Below are 16,893 nucleotides of genomic sequence, written 5' to 3'. Positions count from 1 at the left end.
GAGGCAGGTCAATAGTGAGTAGTGAGCAGGAGAGGCAGGTCAATAGTGAGCAGGAGAGGCAGTGAGTAGGAGAGGCAGGTCAATAGTGAGCAGGAGAGGCAGGTCAATAGTGAGTAGTAAGCAGGAGAGGCAGGTCAATAGTGAGTAGTGAGCATAGATATTAGAAAGCTAGATACCACATAGTGCGTTTGAGTTCTATTTAAGTGTCATACTTGAACGCTGTCACCATATTGCTTTGGTAGTGAACATGGCCACCATATTGCTTTGGTAGTGAGCACCCCACCATGTTGGCACTTACTTGTTACCATCTGCAGGAGAGGCAGGTCTGCAAAACAAGCCTTCTTCTTCCTGCCCCTCATGCTGTACGCAGACCACAGCTCTCTGGTCCCGAGACGGGTCATCATGCGCCGCACTGTCATACCTAGCCTCTTTGAGCTGTCTAGGCACAGAACGGATACCTGTAAGATAAATATATATATTTATATGTGTGTGTGTGGGTACGTGTGCATGTATGTGTATGTACCTTAGTATTAACATAATATTTAGGGATACTGTAAAAGTGTAGTAATTTCCTGTGTATTAACTGCAGTGCCTGCCTCCCAAGCCTCCTGATGAATTGCTATTGGCTTATTTGTGTTCAATGGTCATGATGCTAACCAGATTTCAGCACAATTTAGCACAAACTAAATAAAGAAAATTAAGAAGACATCTGAGCTGCACCGGCGTCTCTCCTTCTCTCTAAAATATCTGTCCTGGCCTGGTTGCACCGGATTGTCGCCAAATGACAGAAGTGCGGAGAACCCTCCTTTGTCTACTGATATACCACAGAGGCTAATTGGACAGGCCTCCTACGTTCCCGTTGCACGCTGTAAGAAGAGCTAAGATGATCAGCTTTGAATCTATTAACGCAAGTACCAATGCACGATCAGAGACATTGTCGTACACTGATGAACAAGGTGCTGACATTATTGTGCCACACTCACTTTTTAAGAATACGTTCAAGCCACCAGAGCTTAATATACTGTCCCTGACTAGAGAACTTGAAGACTTAAAGAAATCAGAGTCCAGATTTCTTTGGCACTCCGTAACGCTGTCTGAGTACTGGAGAGCCAAGCGCATTCCGCGCAGTTTACGTATTAACAAAATCCCGTCATTTGGTCTGGATGACAAATCCTTCATGCAAAAATGGGAGCACATTTTAGACAAATGCTCCCTTGACCTTATGCTCTTGATAATTGAGAAGACCAAGTCTGAACAAGAAAAATTAAAGACTGAGGCCATACGGGTGGAAGAGGAAATAAAAAGCAAAATTACTCAGGATGCGTTTGCTGAGGTTACAGAAAACATCTCCACCCCTCTATCCAGTTTTGTGAAAGATCTACAGACTTACAAAAGGAGGAAATATGAACGGGATACTAAAGACTATGCGGATGGGACAGTTTATGAATGGCAAGGTAGTAGAAGGAAATTTCAAAGGAATAACCACCCGCCCCTACTGAAGACGAACAGGTACGCGCCCCTATCTACAGCGAGTGAGAGAGACTCATCTGATGACCTGAGCGACGTCGGAGGTCGTTACATACCACCACAGTCCAACTCTACGTCTTTTTTGAACCAACGCCACCATCGCCCAAGACAAAGACGAGGCGGGGCTCGAGGGGGAAGAAGAGAACCCCCGCCACCCACGCCTTGGTCCCCACAGAACCACCGGAGGAGACTGTAATCAACATCTCAGACTCTGACCTGACGGATACAGAGAAAGCAGTACTTCAGAAAGGACTCTCGTTTGCCCCATCTAACCATACTGACTCCTTCTCTCTGAAAGTGGACTCGTTTAAATTTTTTAGACAGCTCCACTTGAAACATTTCTTTTCTAGGCCCAATGTCCTATCGAGTAACAGTATAAGCGGAAACTTTGATCCCATTAGCGAACCTATTAGAGAAGTGACCCCTTTTAAGAAATTTAGGTTCCTGCTGTCTTCTGATTTAAATCCCACCATAGTCACTTTTAGTCAGCTAGTTGATCAAGATATGGCCAAACTAAACATGCTGCGCCCTTCCAAAAATAAAAACTTGACAAAATGTGAATTTGATGCGCTACACTCCTTGGAATCTAGAGAGGACATTATTATTCGTCCCGCTGATAAGGGGGGCGCTGTTGTTGTCATGGGCTTAAAGAACTACTGTGGTATATTGAAATTGCTAAATGATGAAAAACACTACCCCTTCCCTCTAATCCTACTTCTAGGATAAAAGAGTCGATTCATGAATATATTGATGCATCTCATAAAAAAGCTTGGATTACCGATAAAGAAAAGGCTTTTCTATTAAGTGATCACCCCCGATGTCCAATATTTTATGGTCTACCTAAAATTCACAAACGACTCAATGACCCTCCTCTACGGCCCTTTGTATCTGGCATAGGGAGCCTCACTGAGCCTCTCTCACAATTTGTTGATTTCTTTTTAAGACCGTATGTTCACAGTCTACCATCACCTTGGGGATACAACAGATGCTTTAAATATTATCAATAATTGGAACTGTGAAAGCACTGATATCCTTGTGTCTTTGGATGTACAAAGTATTTATACATGCATACACCACCACGTAGGTCTACAAGCAATGTCATTTTATCTTGCCAAACGTAGTGTTGATGTGTTGCCGCCATCAGATTTTCTTGTAAATTTGATAAAGATTATTCTTTAGAATAATTTCTTTAAATACTCTGATCAATTCTATCTACAACTACAAGGGACTGCAATGGGTAGCGCCTTTGCACCTTCATATGCCTGCTTAGTGATGGGTTATTGGGAAGAAAAATATATCCACAATACTGAAAACAACCCTTTCTACTCCAAAATATCATTATGGCGCAGATACATTGATGATGTCCTTCTGATATGGAAGGACACAATCAATGAGCTAAATAGTTTCTTGACTTATGCCAATTCCACTACAGATTATCTTGCTTTCACACTGGAGAAAAACAAGTCCATTGACTTTTTAGACCTTACTATATTTAAGGACGTGAGCAACACCCTACAATCCACAATTTACCGCAAACCACTTAGTCGGAATACTTTGTTAAGAGCGGACAGTAATCACCCGCCTCATCTAGTTCGCAACATACCAGTGGGCAGTTCTTGCGAGTTAGAAGAAATTGTAGTACAACTACTGACTTCAATTTCAAAGTAGCCAATCTAGCGCATCGTATTGCACAACGCGGTTATGACCAAACTGATATTAACAAAGCATGGGGCAGGGCTTTGAATACAGATCGCGCCTCACTGCTAAAGAAAAGAATGAAGCCACAAACAACATCTGGGCTATTTTTTTCCACTTGCTACACCCCAGCAGCGGGACACAAAAAACATTGTTCGCAAACACTGGCATGTGCTAAAAAGTGACCCGACACTTAAGGATATTTGCGCTGAGCCACCCAGATTTATATTTAGGCTCGCAACATCCGCGATCGATTGGTCCACTCGGACATGAACACCCCACCTCCAACCACTTGGCTATCCTATCCACCACAAGGTTTCTACAAATGCGTAAATTGTGCACAATGCTCAAATTCGTCCAACACAAAGTGCTTCTCTCACCCCCGCACTGGCAAAAAATTTCTTATCTCTTCATTTATAAATTACAACACCATACACGTAATATATCTTCTAAAATGTCCCTGTGGACTGGCTTATATAGGGCAAACAAAACGTCAACTTAAAATACACAAGACCGCCATTCGCACCCAAAACGTAACATATGCCATGGCGCGACATTACAAGGAGGCCAATCATGGTTCTCCGGCATCTTTAAGATTCTGGGGAATAGAGAAGATCACAGCCCCACCCAGAGGTGGTGATATCAAAAAGCTCCTGTGCAGGGAAGCTTATTGGATACATGCACTTGGCACTTTACACTTTAGAGTGTACTGTAGCTCCTTGGTAGCTTTGGGTGTATCTTCAGGTAGCCAACGTCCCCTCTATGCTCAATCACACCTGTTGATAATCCTTATCAGGGCCTTACCCCCCATTCCTTCCAAGGACTCTGATGAAGATGTGACTTACATCGAAACGTTAGTCTTATGTTCTGCACCTTTTACTAAAGAATAAAGAAAATTAAGAAGACATCTGAGCTGCACCGGCGTCTCTCCTTCTCTCTAAAATATCTGTCCTGGCCTGGTTGCATCGGATTGTCGCCAAACGACAGAAGCGCGGAGAACCCTCCTTTGTCTACATATATATTTATGTGTGTGTGTGGGGGTACGTGTGCGTGTATGTGTATGTACCTTAGTATTAACATAATATTTAGGGATACTGTAAAAGTGCAGTAAATTCCTGTGTATTAACTGCAGTGCCTGCCTCCCAAGCCTCCTGATGAATTGCTATTGGCTTATTTGTGTTCAATGGTCATGATGCTAACCAGATTTCAGCACAATTTAGTTCAACCTGGAAAATCATTGTGTGGTGGTCAATGTTGATATTGTGGTGGGCCGCCACAAATAAGTCTCACTGCGCCGGGATTAGTGTGTGCTTCACCTCACTGTGTGTTCACTAATTCACGGGATCAAAAAAGTATATATACATACTTATATATACTATATACATACTTATACAAAAGTGTATATTTTCATTTGAGTACGTTTTTTTTTTTGTCCTGCACCTGCCAGAAGGTGTGATGGGCACACAATAACTTTTTGCTGAACAGCATTAAATTGCACACACCAGCTGTTTCTGGAAATCGTCCTCCGTGAGGATGCGTACGCACAGGGCGTCGAGGTCCTCTTGCGTGGCGCAGGGACCGGGCAGGAGGTTGCTGGCGGGCGCCGACGTGGCAGCGGCACACACCAGTCTGATCAGCTCCTGCTTCGTCTCCAGGACCTGGTCAATTTTGGCCAATACCCTCGTCTGGAATGCTTACCACCCAAAGAAAACAACAAAATATGGCTGAGTAAGCAATATGGCTGAGTAAACAATATGGCTGAGTAAACAATATGGTTGAGTAATTGTTAGAGGTGAAAGGGATATTTCAGTATAAATGCTGATTATTCGTATAAAATGGGTAGGTACAGAACAGGCCAACAGTTTGGACACACCTTCTCATTTCAATGTGTTTTCTTTATTTTCATGACTATTTACATTGTAGATTCTCACTGAAGGCATCAAAACTATGAATGAATGCAAAGTTATTTGGCCCACAGATGAATATTTGTCAAGTTATGGCTTGCTGAATATGGTATTAAATAAAAAAAAAATAGCAACTTTGAAGAAACTAAAATATAAGACATGTTTTCAGTTATTTCATACTTTTTTGTTAAGTACATAATTCCACATGTGTTCATTAATAGTTTTGATGAATCTACAATGTAAATAGTCATGAAAATAAAGGAAACGCATTGAATGAGAAGGTGTGTCCAAACCTTTGGCCTGTACTGTATATAATTAGAAACGCTTTTTTTATACTGTATAATTAGAAACGTTTTTTTTTTATTTTATTTTTTTAAACGTGTGAAGAAGTGTAGCTGAACTCACAGGTCATCATTGCCATGAGTTGTTTAATGTCGCCCGTCTGACCTGCCGTGTCTGTGAATTGCATGTATAAACATCACAAGATATAGTATTCTACTTAGTTACATAAACGGTCTAAATGAACAGTCTACGGAAACTAATGCCCCCCCCCATTCAAGCTTTAATCAAAAGACTACGATCTTTCAAGAATCTTTCCCAAATCTTGTCAAAGTCGTCTGGTGTAAGGATGGCTTTGGTTACATAAACAGTCTAAGTACTATTGCCTAAATTGAGAAGTTTGAAAACAATGTGCTGACGAAAGCGCTTAAAAAATATTTTATAAAATGCCCCGCTACATGTGGACGTGGCCTTAGATGAACAGGATTGCAACAGGTTACTGACCACATGCAAGGCTACTGCTGCCACTGGGTGTAGGCAAGCCGTTCAGTGACAGGCCTAGAAGAAAGGAGCTATATGTTACAATACAATTACATTTATTCATTTAGCACTTTCATCCAAAGTGGCTTACATATGCCAATTACTTTACAAGGGATTACATTGTCCAAGTACCTTGCACAAGGGCACAACGGTGGAAGCTGGGAATTGAACCCACAACTTTTCAGGGATCTGCATGCTAGCCCAGTTCCTTAACCGCTATGCTAACACTGCCCCACTATGTGTGCTGGTGTACATGTCAATACATGTAGGGGAGGTTATGCCTCTCAATCCAGAGTTTATTTGGAGTGTTTAAAAAAGGATATTTCCATAGCCAATGCAGCTTTGCTAATTGCCATGGAGTACTGGGAAAACAGAGCTGCCAACCCTCAAGCATTTGATTGGTGTAAGAGTGCGTGGAGCCAATCAAATTAATGAATCTCACTCTCAATGTGTGAGTTGGCAGCTCTGGAAAAGCAGTAAAATATGTTGAACAGACCTTTTTTACGGAGAGCAAGCACAGGTGTAACCAAATATCTTAAAGATGTCTCTGTTCAATTCAAGTGTAACACAATCAGAACCTTTATTAGCCCATTGGCCCAAGGTATCAATAACATCAACGAGGCTGGACACATAGACACTGTGAAACAGGCTTATTGATGTCAGTATTAACACCTGGCCATATATTTCATGTCAAAAGGACTGCTGTGAGAAAAAGGCCATCAATGGAGTAAGAAACCATTAGTTAGCCTCCATTGAAAGGTTTTAGGTTTGGGCCTTTTTATGCTTCAACAAATACAGCTTACCACTGTCATGCTGTTGGGATCTTGGCTGTGGTGGTGGTGGTGGTGGAGCCAAGGCCTGGTAGCTGAGCCTGGGTACAGGTTGGTCCTCATCGTCTGTTGCTACAACACAAGTATTCCAAGATGTCGTATTTAGAAAGCGCTCTGCACACCAACATAAATATGGCACTATCCGCTTTTGACATTTCATTTTGTAATATGTTTATTTTAAATAGCACCGTTCTCAAACCCAAGGTTGCTTAACATAGTAGAAGGAAAGCATAACAACAGACAAAACAATAACAATACAACAAGACAAGCTACTGTATGTGTATGGAACTGTTCTCAATACAACCCCACACATTAGCATCGAATTTTGCCACCGTGCCACTGAGTAAATTACAATTCAGTTCTATTTCTATGTCAGCACCAACAGTTTATCCAAAGTTTGCCAGTTAAAGATTTTGGCTCTGATGGGCAAGTGACCGTGCACACATGATGACGGTTATATGCGGGGCTAGCTTAACGGACCACAATGTAGTGAAGTCTGAACTATGCAATCCACTCACTGCTGCATGACGACGGCTATATGGGAGGCTAGACGGCTATATGCGGGGCTAGCTTAACGGACCACAATGTAGTGAAGTCTGAACTATCCACTCACTGCTGCTGTCCGAAGTGTCCTCCACATACACAACGCTGGTCCTCTTGTCCATCCCGGTGTTGCTCTCCACACTACACTGTGTCTCTGCCATCCTTGCCCAATGCAATGCCTTCATGTATTCATCTGAAATTGGTAAAAGTACATACGTTTTATTCGAGTGAAGTGGTGAGTAGGTTTGACACAGGCAAGGCAGTTTTGTGTAGTGCATCATACACAGGGGTACCTCAACTGTGTTTTACAATGTCAAAGCAAAAGTTAGAAATAAGTACAGATAGGTTAAAAGGCATTATGAATAGAATACAAACAGCTTAAAACTAGTATGGTTCTATAACAAAATAAATTAACTCATTGAATGCCAAGCTGTTTTCGGAAGCTTTGTCCTAGAGTGCCAGAAATCTAGACCATTGTTGATGATTTTTGTACAGCCACAGCATATTCTGTGTTATAGCTATGAACGCATACAATGGCTCGTTTAAAAGGTGAGACTTTAAGCTCTCAGTGGGTGCAATTGTGCGTGTATTTCTACAAGCCTCTGTTCCTGAGATATCCCAAGCTAAACAGTGGCTAGTTTTCATCAAAATCGCTGTTTTTTTTTCTAGAAATAGAGATAAAACGTCTTTCATGAAATATGAAGTGTTGCCTGTTAACTTTCCGGGAAGTGATCAGCGAGACCTGGCGAGACGGCCACCTAGTGATAGACCCACGAAGAAGAACCATGGCCTGGTTTTGAGCTGACGTGCAAGCGTAACTGATTCGACCCAAAGCGGCAACCGAGTTATGATAAAATGTCCAGATTGTGCGTTTTCATGAGTTTTCGATCGTCATATATTTCATTTCCATTCATCACAAAGTTGCCAAAATCACATATAAGGTGTGTTAGATTGTCTAGTTTCGTAATTTAAAAAAAAAGCTAAAAACGTAATATTAAGTTTTTGGCACTCAACGCATTTTGGCACTCAATGAGTTAAAATAATCTAGAGAGATAAACTACAAAAAACAGGAAAACAAAAAGAAGGGAAGTGAAATGAATAAAATACAGAATTAAGAGCAATAAAACAGAAAGTGCATTCTGGAAAGTTAACAGAAAGTGGACCTTTTTCACATTAAATATATGGCAGGCCCAGGTGTAGTTAATGACATTAATTAAGGTTCTTGCTTCGTTTGAACTAAACAAAGACTTAATTAACGTAATTAGTAACACCTGTGCTTGCCCCACTATTTCATGTCAACATGTGAAAAAGGTCTAGTGCAGCAGCAGTGCAATTAAACGGATATGACTGTGACTTACTAAGCAGCAGTGCAATTAAACAGATATGACTGTGACTTACTAAGCAGCAGTGCAATTAAACAGATATTACCGTGACTTACTAAGCAGCAGTGCAATTAAACAGATATGACTGACTTACTAAGCAGCAGTGCAATTAAACAGATATGACTGTGACTTACTAAGCAGCAGATATGACTGACTTACTAAGCAGCAGTGCAATTAAACAGATATGACTGTGACTTACTAAGCAGCAGATATGACTGACTTACTAAGCAGCAGTGCAATTAAACAGATATGACTGTGACTTACTAGTTGGTGTGTGTGGCACCATCCTCACTGGGCGCTTTTGCCACCTGTCTTTGTCAGGGGCAACCGCTCTCTTAACCTTCTTTGAAGCTTTCGAGGGGGGCCAATAGCAAATGTGTCCCTGCCAATCGAAAACACAAAGCTTATCACTCCACTCTGCTAGCAGGCCTTCCAACATCCACAGTGTTTCCCATATATTGACTTATTTATGGCGGCCCACCACAATATCAACATTGACCACCATACAATGATTTTCCAGGTTGTGCTTAAATCTGGTTAGCATCATAACCACGCTGTGCTAATTTGCGAAAAACTGTTGCATTCAAGTTAATTCTGCAAACCTAACACCACAAATAGAATTCAATTCTGTGGGAAACACTGATCTACTTAGTGTATTTTCTTTTTTTCAATATTATTCTTACCTCTGAAGTGGCAGCAATCCATGGTTTCACCACCACAGCCACTGTTATCGGGTTTTCTTTATGAAACTCCACCACTTGAAACATCTGTAAAAAGTAGAGAGGGATATACTGTAAACATATCCAGGTGACCTGCCCTATTAACTGGAAAAGTCATTAAAAAACATATTGTATTCCTGAAAAGCATGATGTCTACATCTCTAACATGATACCTAACATTTCATAAGAAATACTCATTAAACTGGCAGAGCTCTCATTATGAATCATGATTGCTTGCTTTTCAAGTTGAGATGTTGGTTATGCATTTGCATATGTATGTCACTTTTGGGTGCTATAGGCTAGTTGGAACTGCCCACCTCAATGAACTATGCTAAGCTATGCTAATGGTGGGTGCTTCAGACTGAGTTACTGCACGCACAGAGACGAGAAGGATATGTATTATCTTTATTGTCCTCGAACTCTGGGAGAGACAGGGAATAAGCTAATTTCCCCAAAATATTAGTGTGTTCCTTTAAACAGAGCCTCAAGGCTATAGGCTATATGCGCGTCCGTCGTGCGAGCGTGATGTATTTCACGGTGAAATCTCAGGATGCTTATAAACATCCGCCGACCGTAGGGCCCATAGACATGAGAGCCATCCTACCATGGAGTGCGTCGCCGTTGTTGTTTATTTGTGTTACTTCTTTTCACATCTACCTAGTATCACAATGACGTGTAACCATATTGAAGTGTAATTTCAAAGACGGGAGTACAGCACTTGTGGCCATCACTGTTGTGTGCTGAAATGCAGTGTCTGCTAAATATAATTCTATTCTCAGTTTCCACACTTTTCCCAAAGAGTTAGAGAACCAAACAGAAATTACGCTCAATCTCGCTGACCGGAAATGTCTTAGCATCTTTACCCAAACGCAGAAGTGGTGCATGCATAGAGCCCGTTGTACCTTCTGCAGTTGTTTATTAAGAAAAGCTTCTGCAGTTGACCTTTGACCTGGCTGACCAATCACAAATCTTTTGATTGACGTTTTTGTATGGAAATGCCAATCACTTATCAAGGCCTTTAAAGGCTTTTGCCTCATCTGCTAAATGTAAAATGAATTCAGGACCATACAGCTGTTTGGCTCCTGTAACAAAGTGGGTGAGTAGGTCTTTTGCACACATGTGGGGGTATTGGATTAAGTTGGGTCAAACACGAATCGCTAGAACTACTGGAAATGTTCATACACATCTGGCCTCAACATTTCCTTCAAAACCATTTTCCCTATATACAGCATACATTGCCTACATTGATTTAATTTAGGAAAGATATCTGTGCCCTGCTAATATATTACAACAAAGAAAACAGACTGGAGCACACGGATTCAACTTGCAGTGTTTACTTGTGCAAACAAAAATAATGTTTTGACACCACTGTGGTCGGCATAAATTGGTGGAATTCTGTTGCTTTCCATCGTTCTTGAGCGTCCAAGCTTCTTGGTTTACAAGACAACAGGTTAGGCATTGACTGTCTCAAAGCTAGCAAGCAATCATTTAGGGAAGAACTCTGTGCCTTACTAATAAGTTTGAGTCTATTCCCATGCATCCTGGTGAGGAACAGCCTTTTCATGACACCGTGCATCCTGATGAGGAACAGCCTTTTCATGACACCGTGCATCCTGATGAGGAACAGCCTTGTCATGACACCGTGCATCCTGATGAGGAACAGCCTTGTCATGACACCGTGCATCCTGATGAGGAACAGCCTTTTCATGACACCGTGCATCCTGGTGAGGAACAGCCTTTTCATGACACCGTGCATCCTGATGAGGAACAGCCTTGTCATGACACCAAAACGAGCCTGATGATCCATGTCATCAACTGGACAAACCTGATGCATCTTTTTTGAATTTTTTTTGAGTGCAGTGACTTCCATGTCCTCCGAAACCCCATGGTTGTCCATGTCCACCAAAGCCCCATGGTTGTCCATGTCCACCTAAGCGGCCTGGTTGTCCACGTCCACCAAAGCCCCCATGATTGTCCGTGTCTTTGCCTGGTCTACAGAACTTCAAAGACCTTCGTGCCGCTATGCATTGTCTGTTATATGTCTCTGGAAATATATCTAAATACAATATACCTAGTTATTATTCATTTACTAAGGCTGAAAGTGTTTTGGTATTAACTTCATATATTTTTAAATATTTCATATAGTTTTTAAAAATAGAATGATTTTAATATACACCTTTGTTTGTTTATATACTGTATAGCATGAGCGCACAAATGAGAATGTTAAACGTACCCTGCGTTGTTACGTCAATGAACACCATGGCGACTGTTCACTTGCAGGCTGTGATGTATGGCAAAAACACCACCAAACAGGTGCGTCTTCTACACCTGTAAGTGGAGCAGGTTTATTTGCCAATGGCAGAAAGTAAATATGAGAATGATAGCTACAGTAGTAGTAGCCCCCTTGCCATATCGGAGGACAACATACAGTATAATTGTTTTCTTACCTTGTTCTCCATTAGGGCCCGAATATAGTCCTGCGTCTGTGTCCCGACATGACGAGAATGCATCAGCAACGCGCCATGCGGGGGTGTCGTGTGCCTCCCAAAGTATGGGACCGCGCGTCACATTTACCTCATGTCTTTGATCATGTCTTTAAATGTGCATGGTGGTGCATACCACTTGCTTTAGAGATTGCGAACCTTGTGCGGTCTTTTTGAAGATAGGAGAGCCAGCGGTGGCTTTAGAGATTGCGAAGCTTGTGCGGTCTTTTTGAAGATAGGAGAGCCAGCGGTGGCTTTAGAGATTGCAAAGCTTGTGCGGTCTTTTTGAAGATAGGAGAGCCGTGGCTTTAGAGATAGTACTGGGCTGTGGAGCCAAGACGAGTGTACTGCTTGAGGTGCGTTCAAATTTCAAAGTGAGCAAGGTGAACGTTGCAAACATGTTTGTCTGAGCAGATATAACGGTTTTGTGCAAACTGACAAACACAGATTGTTTACAACAATGAGAAAGGACTTACAATTCAGCACTTGGCCATCTTTTAGTGTTCCCCTTAAGTCATTTATCTCCACCATTAAGTCTCTGTTTAAACTATCTGTCAAACTTATGGACTATCATGCTAATGTGTTATATTTTTATTCGACTTGACAGTTGAAAGACACACATGACCTCAGGCAGCACTTGAGGATCCCCCTGAAAGAGCTATGTTGATTTTCTCTTTAGTGATTCGTTTCCTCTTCAGTAAAGCCAAGACTCAAGGATTGGCTGTGAACACTGAACTTATACATGATATGGGGTAACGATGCTACTGCATAATTTTGGCGTTCACAGGATATTCTTATCCAGCAGGGGTGGCTAGGTGCAATGACATTACAGCTTAGCTGTAGGGCAGTGTTAGCATAGTGGCTAAGGAACTGGGTTAGCATGCAGTAGCCTGAAAAGTTGTGGGTTCAATTCCGGACTAAGTGCCCTTGAGCAAGGCACTTAACCCCAAGTAGCTTTGGGGACAAGCAACCCCAAGTTGCTTTTTGGTGACTGTATTGATGTGTCTGGTAAAAGTTAGATGTGTGCCTATTAGGTCTGGGGTTCAGGGGTATGCTAATGCTATTTATCTCTCAACTCTCTCTTGCTAATTGCTTTTTTTCTTTACCATTTTGCACAGCTTTTCCTACATGGGTTTACATTTATACTACTGGCATTATTGTGAATCACAAATATCATTCAAGTGAATCCATTTACATTGAATGATATTTACATTACATTTATATCATTGATGCTTTTATCGAAGGTGACCTACAGCAATAGAATAACATTTAAGATACAAAGCTACAGCTACTAGGGGTGTAAGAAAATATTGATAAAAAACGGATATCGCATATTTATTCATGTTTACAAGCAAGCACTTTATTGTGTTATTGACATAGGTAGAACTGTACTGTACTGAATTGTTTCTAAAGCAAACTTGTTTTACTTCCATTTCAGGTGTATGATGTGTCTTCTTCATAATATCAGTTTTTTTCTCTCAAATTAGACTTGAAAACCGTAGTACATTGCCTTTTGCATTGAAATATATTGCAATATATTAAATCGTGACCCATGTATACATATATTGTATCGCCAGATTCTTGCCAATACACAGCCCTACTAGAAAGCTACAGAGCTACAGCTACAGCAATAGAAACACATTGAAGCTGCAGAGCAAATACAGAGACTATAGATAGGGATTAGCACTAGTGCTAAAGGAGAATTAGCACTGCATCTGTCAATACTAGTACTAGAGGAAAGAGAATTAGCGCTGCATCTGTCAATACTACTACTAGAGGAGAATTAACACTGCATCTGTCAATACTAGTACTAGAGGAGAATTAGCACTGCATCTGTCAATACTAGTACTAGAGGAAGGAGAATTAGCACTGCATCTGTCAATACTAGTACTAGAGGAAGGAGAATTAGCACTGCATCTGTCAATACTAGTACTAGAGGAATTCCAAACACAGTACCTGCTCTGCTTTAATTTCTGTCGATGGATTCATGGTCTGGTCTGTTGCGGAGCTCCCGTTTCTTCTTCTTTTTACTGCATATACAGAAGAGAAGAGACTCACATTTTGAGTCATTCATTTAACACTTTTATCTAATGATACAGAAGACTCACATTTTGAGTCATTCATTTAACACTTTTATCTAATGATACAGAAGACTCACATTTTGAGTCATTCATTTAACACTTTTATCTAATGATACACAAGAGAAGAGACTCACTTTTATAATCATACATTACACTTTTGTCTAATGATACAGACTTTTGGTGCTGGTGCTTCCCTGTGGTAATGTCTGGGATGTGAGTATACACAGAGAAATATGGAGTGCTGGAACCGTGTGTAAAGTCTGGGATGTGGGTACATGGATATACTACGTCTGTTTGAAACGGGTAAACTGCTGCCTTTTAACTCATTGAATGCCAAGTTGTTTTCGGAAGCTTTGTCCTAGAGTGCCAGCAATCTAGACCATTGTTGATGATTTTTGTACAGCCACAGCATATTTTGTGTTATAGCTATGAACACATACAATGGCTCGTTTAAAAGGTGAGACTTTAAGCTCTCAGTGGGTGCAAACCATGTATTTCTACACGCCTCTGTTCCTGAGAAATCCCAAGCTAAACAGTGGCTAGTTTTCATCAAAATCGCTGTTTTTTTCTAGAAATGGAGATGTAACGTCTTTCATGAAATATGAAGTGTTTCCTGTAAACTTTCCGGGAAGTGATCAGCGAGACCTGGCGAGACGGCCACCTAGTGATAGACCCACGAAAATGGCCTGGTTTTGACCTGACGTGCATGCGTCACTGATTCGACCCAAAGCGGCAACCGAGTTATGATAAAATGTCCAGATTGTGAGTTTTCGATCGTCATATATTTCATTTCCATTCATCACAGAGTTCCCAAAATCACATATAAGCAGTGGCGTAACAACCCAATAGTGGGCCCAGGTGCGAGAGCACTATGCGGACCCATTTCCGACATTCTTTGGCCCAGGAAGAATTAGCTCTGATAACACATTAAGGGTGACTTCAATTGTTTATACAAAGGGCCTGAGGCACCGAAGTAGTTTAGTAGTTTTATATTACAATATCAAATAAAAAACACACGACTACATAGGATGCATTACATGTGAAACAGTTATATTAACAGCCTGCAGGCCATGGTAATCTAATATTACTGCATTAACATCAACTCGCATGGAATTATGGGAACAGTCAATGCGCTCAATGGGCTTTTTCAACCCTCTGCTGAAACTGCAAGCGTTGCTTGCTTATAAACTCGCACTGAAACAAAACTTAATGCAGCCTAACTTATTTAACCGTGCAGAAACCAAATAAAATCATTCATATGCATACAATCCCCAATATGCGTGAATTAGGCCATTAGAAGAAGGCCATCTTACGAGCCTTTCGCTGTGCAAAATCGTTAACGATGTTCCCAATATTTAATGCTCTGGCTCTCGTATTTTCAATGGACAGGATAGCAAACCCACTGAGCCTCTCCTGCCCCATGCTGCTCCTTAGGTAGGTCTTAATAAGTTTGAGTTTGGAAAAAGATCGCTCAGCTGTTGCCACAGGCAATGTCAGAAACAACATCAGAGCAGTACACACTCCCCCGAATGTGGATGTTACACTGTCATAATCTACCACCAGCATTTTGGCAAGTTGAAAAATAGATGACTTCTGTGAAATCTCTGCTTTAAAGCAAGACTTGAATGAGAGGAGTTGTGTTGGGAATGTCGGTGCAATGTCCCTGCTATAATGGTCTGACAAACGTCTTGCCTTTTCAAGCAGTTCATCATCACCTGCGAGTTGAAGGGTCATAGGACGTAAAGACTCAAACACATGACAAGTTTCCCGCATACTTGCAAATCTTTGGGAGAGCTGACTGATTGTGATGTCCAGAGTTGCATTAAATACCTGCACTTCGGTTAAGCATCGGTTAAGCGCTCATCTTCCGATAGATCGTCAAAGTGACGCTTCACTCTCCGTGCTCTAACATTTTCAAATGTACTCTGAACCCCTTTTTTATTTATTTGTGAGCGTCTGCGCTGTAGCCTTGGCCTGGTCAAAGGCACGCCGGTAGTCAGAAAGGACCTGTATAGAATTTTCCAGCAAATGCATTGCGGGGGTAGCAACGGGCCCCGGGAGGTCACGGGCCCTGGTGCGACTGCACTTGCTGCACCTACTATAGTTACGCCACTGCATATAAGGTGTGTTAGAATGTCTAGTTTCGTAATTTAAAAAAAAAGAAGCTAAAAACGTAATATTACGTTTTTGGCACTCAACGCATTTGGCACTCAATGAGTTAAGATGCCTATCTGGTAACCCTTTCTTTTACAGTCCCCCAATAACTAGGTATTTACCCAGTAACAATATGGTCATATCAAGACATTACATGGTAACAATATGGTCATATCAAGACATTACATGGTAACTAACATAGGTAAAAGGATGGTAACTACAGATTAATTAGGGATCAATTACTTAGAAATACTTTCATTATTACCATGAAACTATTTTGCATTAATGGGTAAGTACTCCAGGAATTATTAAGGTAACTACCAAAACCTTATAACCCAATAACCATGTAAAAGAGAGAAATGATGACCCAATTACCTGTAATATTGTCCAGTATTTCATCCATTCAACTACTGTACTTACCCCATGTCCTTATGCTGTTTTGGCTGGTAATAACTTTGCTTAAAACAGTGTATTTACCAGGAAAGAACACAGGTGTTTCTAAGAAACTACCGGTATGTCCTTTATTTCCCATTAACTTCTCTGTCCTTTCCAGCACATAGGCCTATACCCATTTATCACGCATGGGTTTATTTAGTACTTACCAGGGAACAACAGCTGCACAAATTACTCCATCATGTCTAGTGAGACAGCTCTCTTTGTAGGGAGGGAGGCAGCAGGCAGCTGTCTTCCGTTTCAAACAGACACATGGAGTGGTGGAAATGTGTGTAGTCTGGGATGTGGGTAGATACACATAGA

General features: G+C 41.3%; 2 protein-coding genes and 1 long non-coding RNA gene across 15 annotated transcripts in view; 1 reads left to right on the top strand and 2 right to left on the bottom strand.

Annotated features, from left to right (window-relative positions):
- The window catches only part of LOC121718788 (NACHT, LRR and PYD domains-containing protein 3-like), a 1,510,793-nt gene that overhangs the window by 1,057,450 nt on the left and 436,450 nt on the right, over positions 1-16,893 (top strand). The window lies entirely within an intron of this gene.
- Positions 1-16,893, bottom strand: part of LOC121719082 — a 530,903-nt gene that overhangs the window by 467,313 nt on the left and 46,697 nt on the right. The window lies entirely within an intron of this gene.
- Positions 1-16,893, bottom strand: part of LOC121718864 (zinc finger protein 436-like) — a 35,050-nt gene that overhangs the window by 8,995 nt on the left and 9,162 nt on the right. Inside the window, exons 9-18 of one of the 4 annotated variants that reach the window (XR_006034043.1) lie at positions 13,859-13,932; positions 9,384-9,467; positions 8,965-9,082; positions 7,389-7,511; positions 6,749-6,847; positions 5,910-5,963; positions 5,532-5,591; positions 4,725-4,915; positions 1,584-1,743; positions 380-458 (exon numbers count right to left, since the gene is read on the bottom strand). Coding sequence is in view for 3 of the 4 variants with exons in the window: in XM_042104218.1 (XP_041960152.1) it covers positions 299-458; positions 4,725-4,915; positions 5,532-5,591; positions 5,910-5,963; positions 6,749-6,847; positions 7,389-7,511; positions 8,965-9,082; positions 9,384-9,467; positions 13,859-13,932 (963 nt within the window). In the remaining variant the exon portion in view is untranslated. Of the gene's footprint in view, positions 1-298; positions 459-1,583; positions 1,744-4,724; positions 4,916-5,531; positions 5,592-5,909; positions 5,964-6,748; positions 6,848-7,388; positions 7,512-8,964; positions 9,083-9,383; positions 9,468-13,858; positions 13,933-16,893 lie in introns of those variants that run through there. The other 3 variants (XM_042104218.1, XM_042104219.1, XM_042104221.1) reach the window with 3 other exon arrangements.

The sequence above is a fragment of the Alosa sapidissima genome, chromosome 9, assembly GCF_018492685.1.
Source record: "Alosa sapidissima isolate fAloSap1 chromosome 9, fAloSap1.pri, whole genome shotgun sequence".
In the NCBI taxonomy this organism is placed as follows: Eukaryota; Metazoa; Chordata; class Actinopteri; order Clupeiformes; family Clupeidae; genus Alosa; species Alosa sapidissima.
The sequence above is the reverse complement of the archived record's forward strand: the minus strand, read 5'-3'. Positions and strand labels throughout refer to the sequence as shown.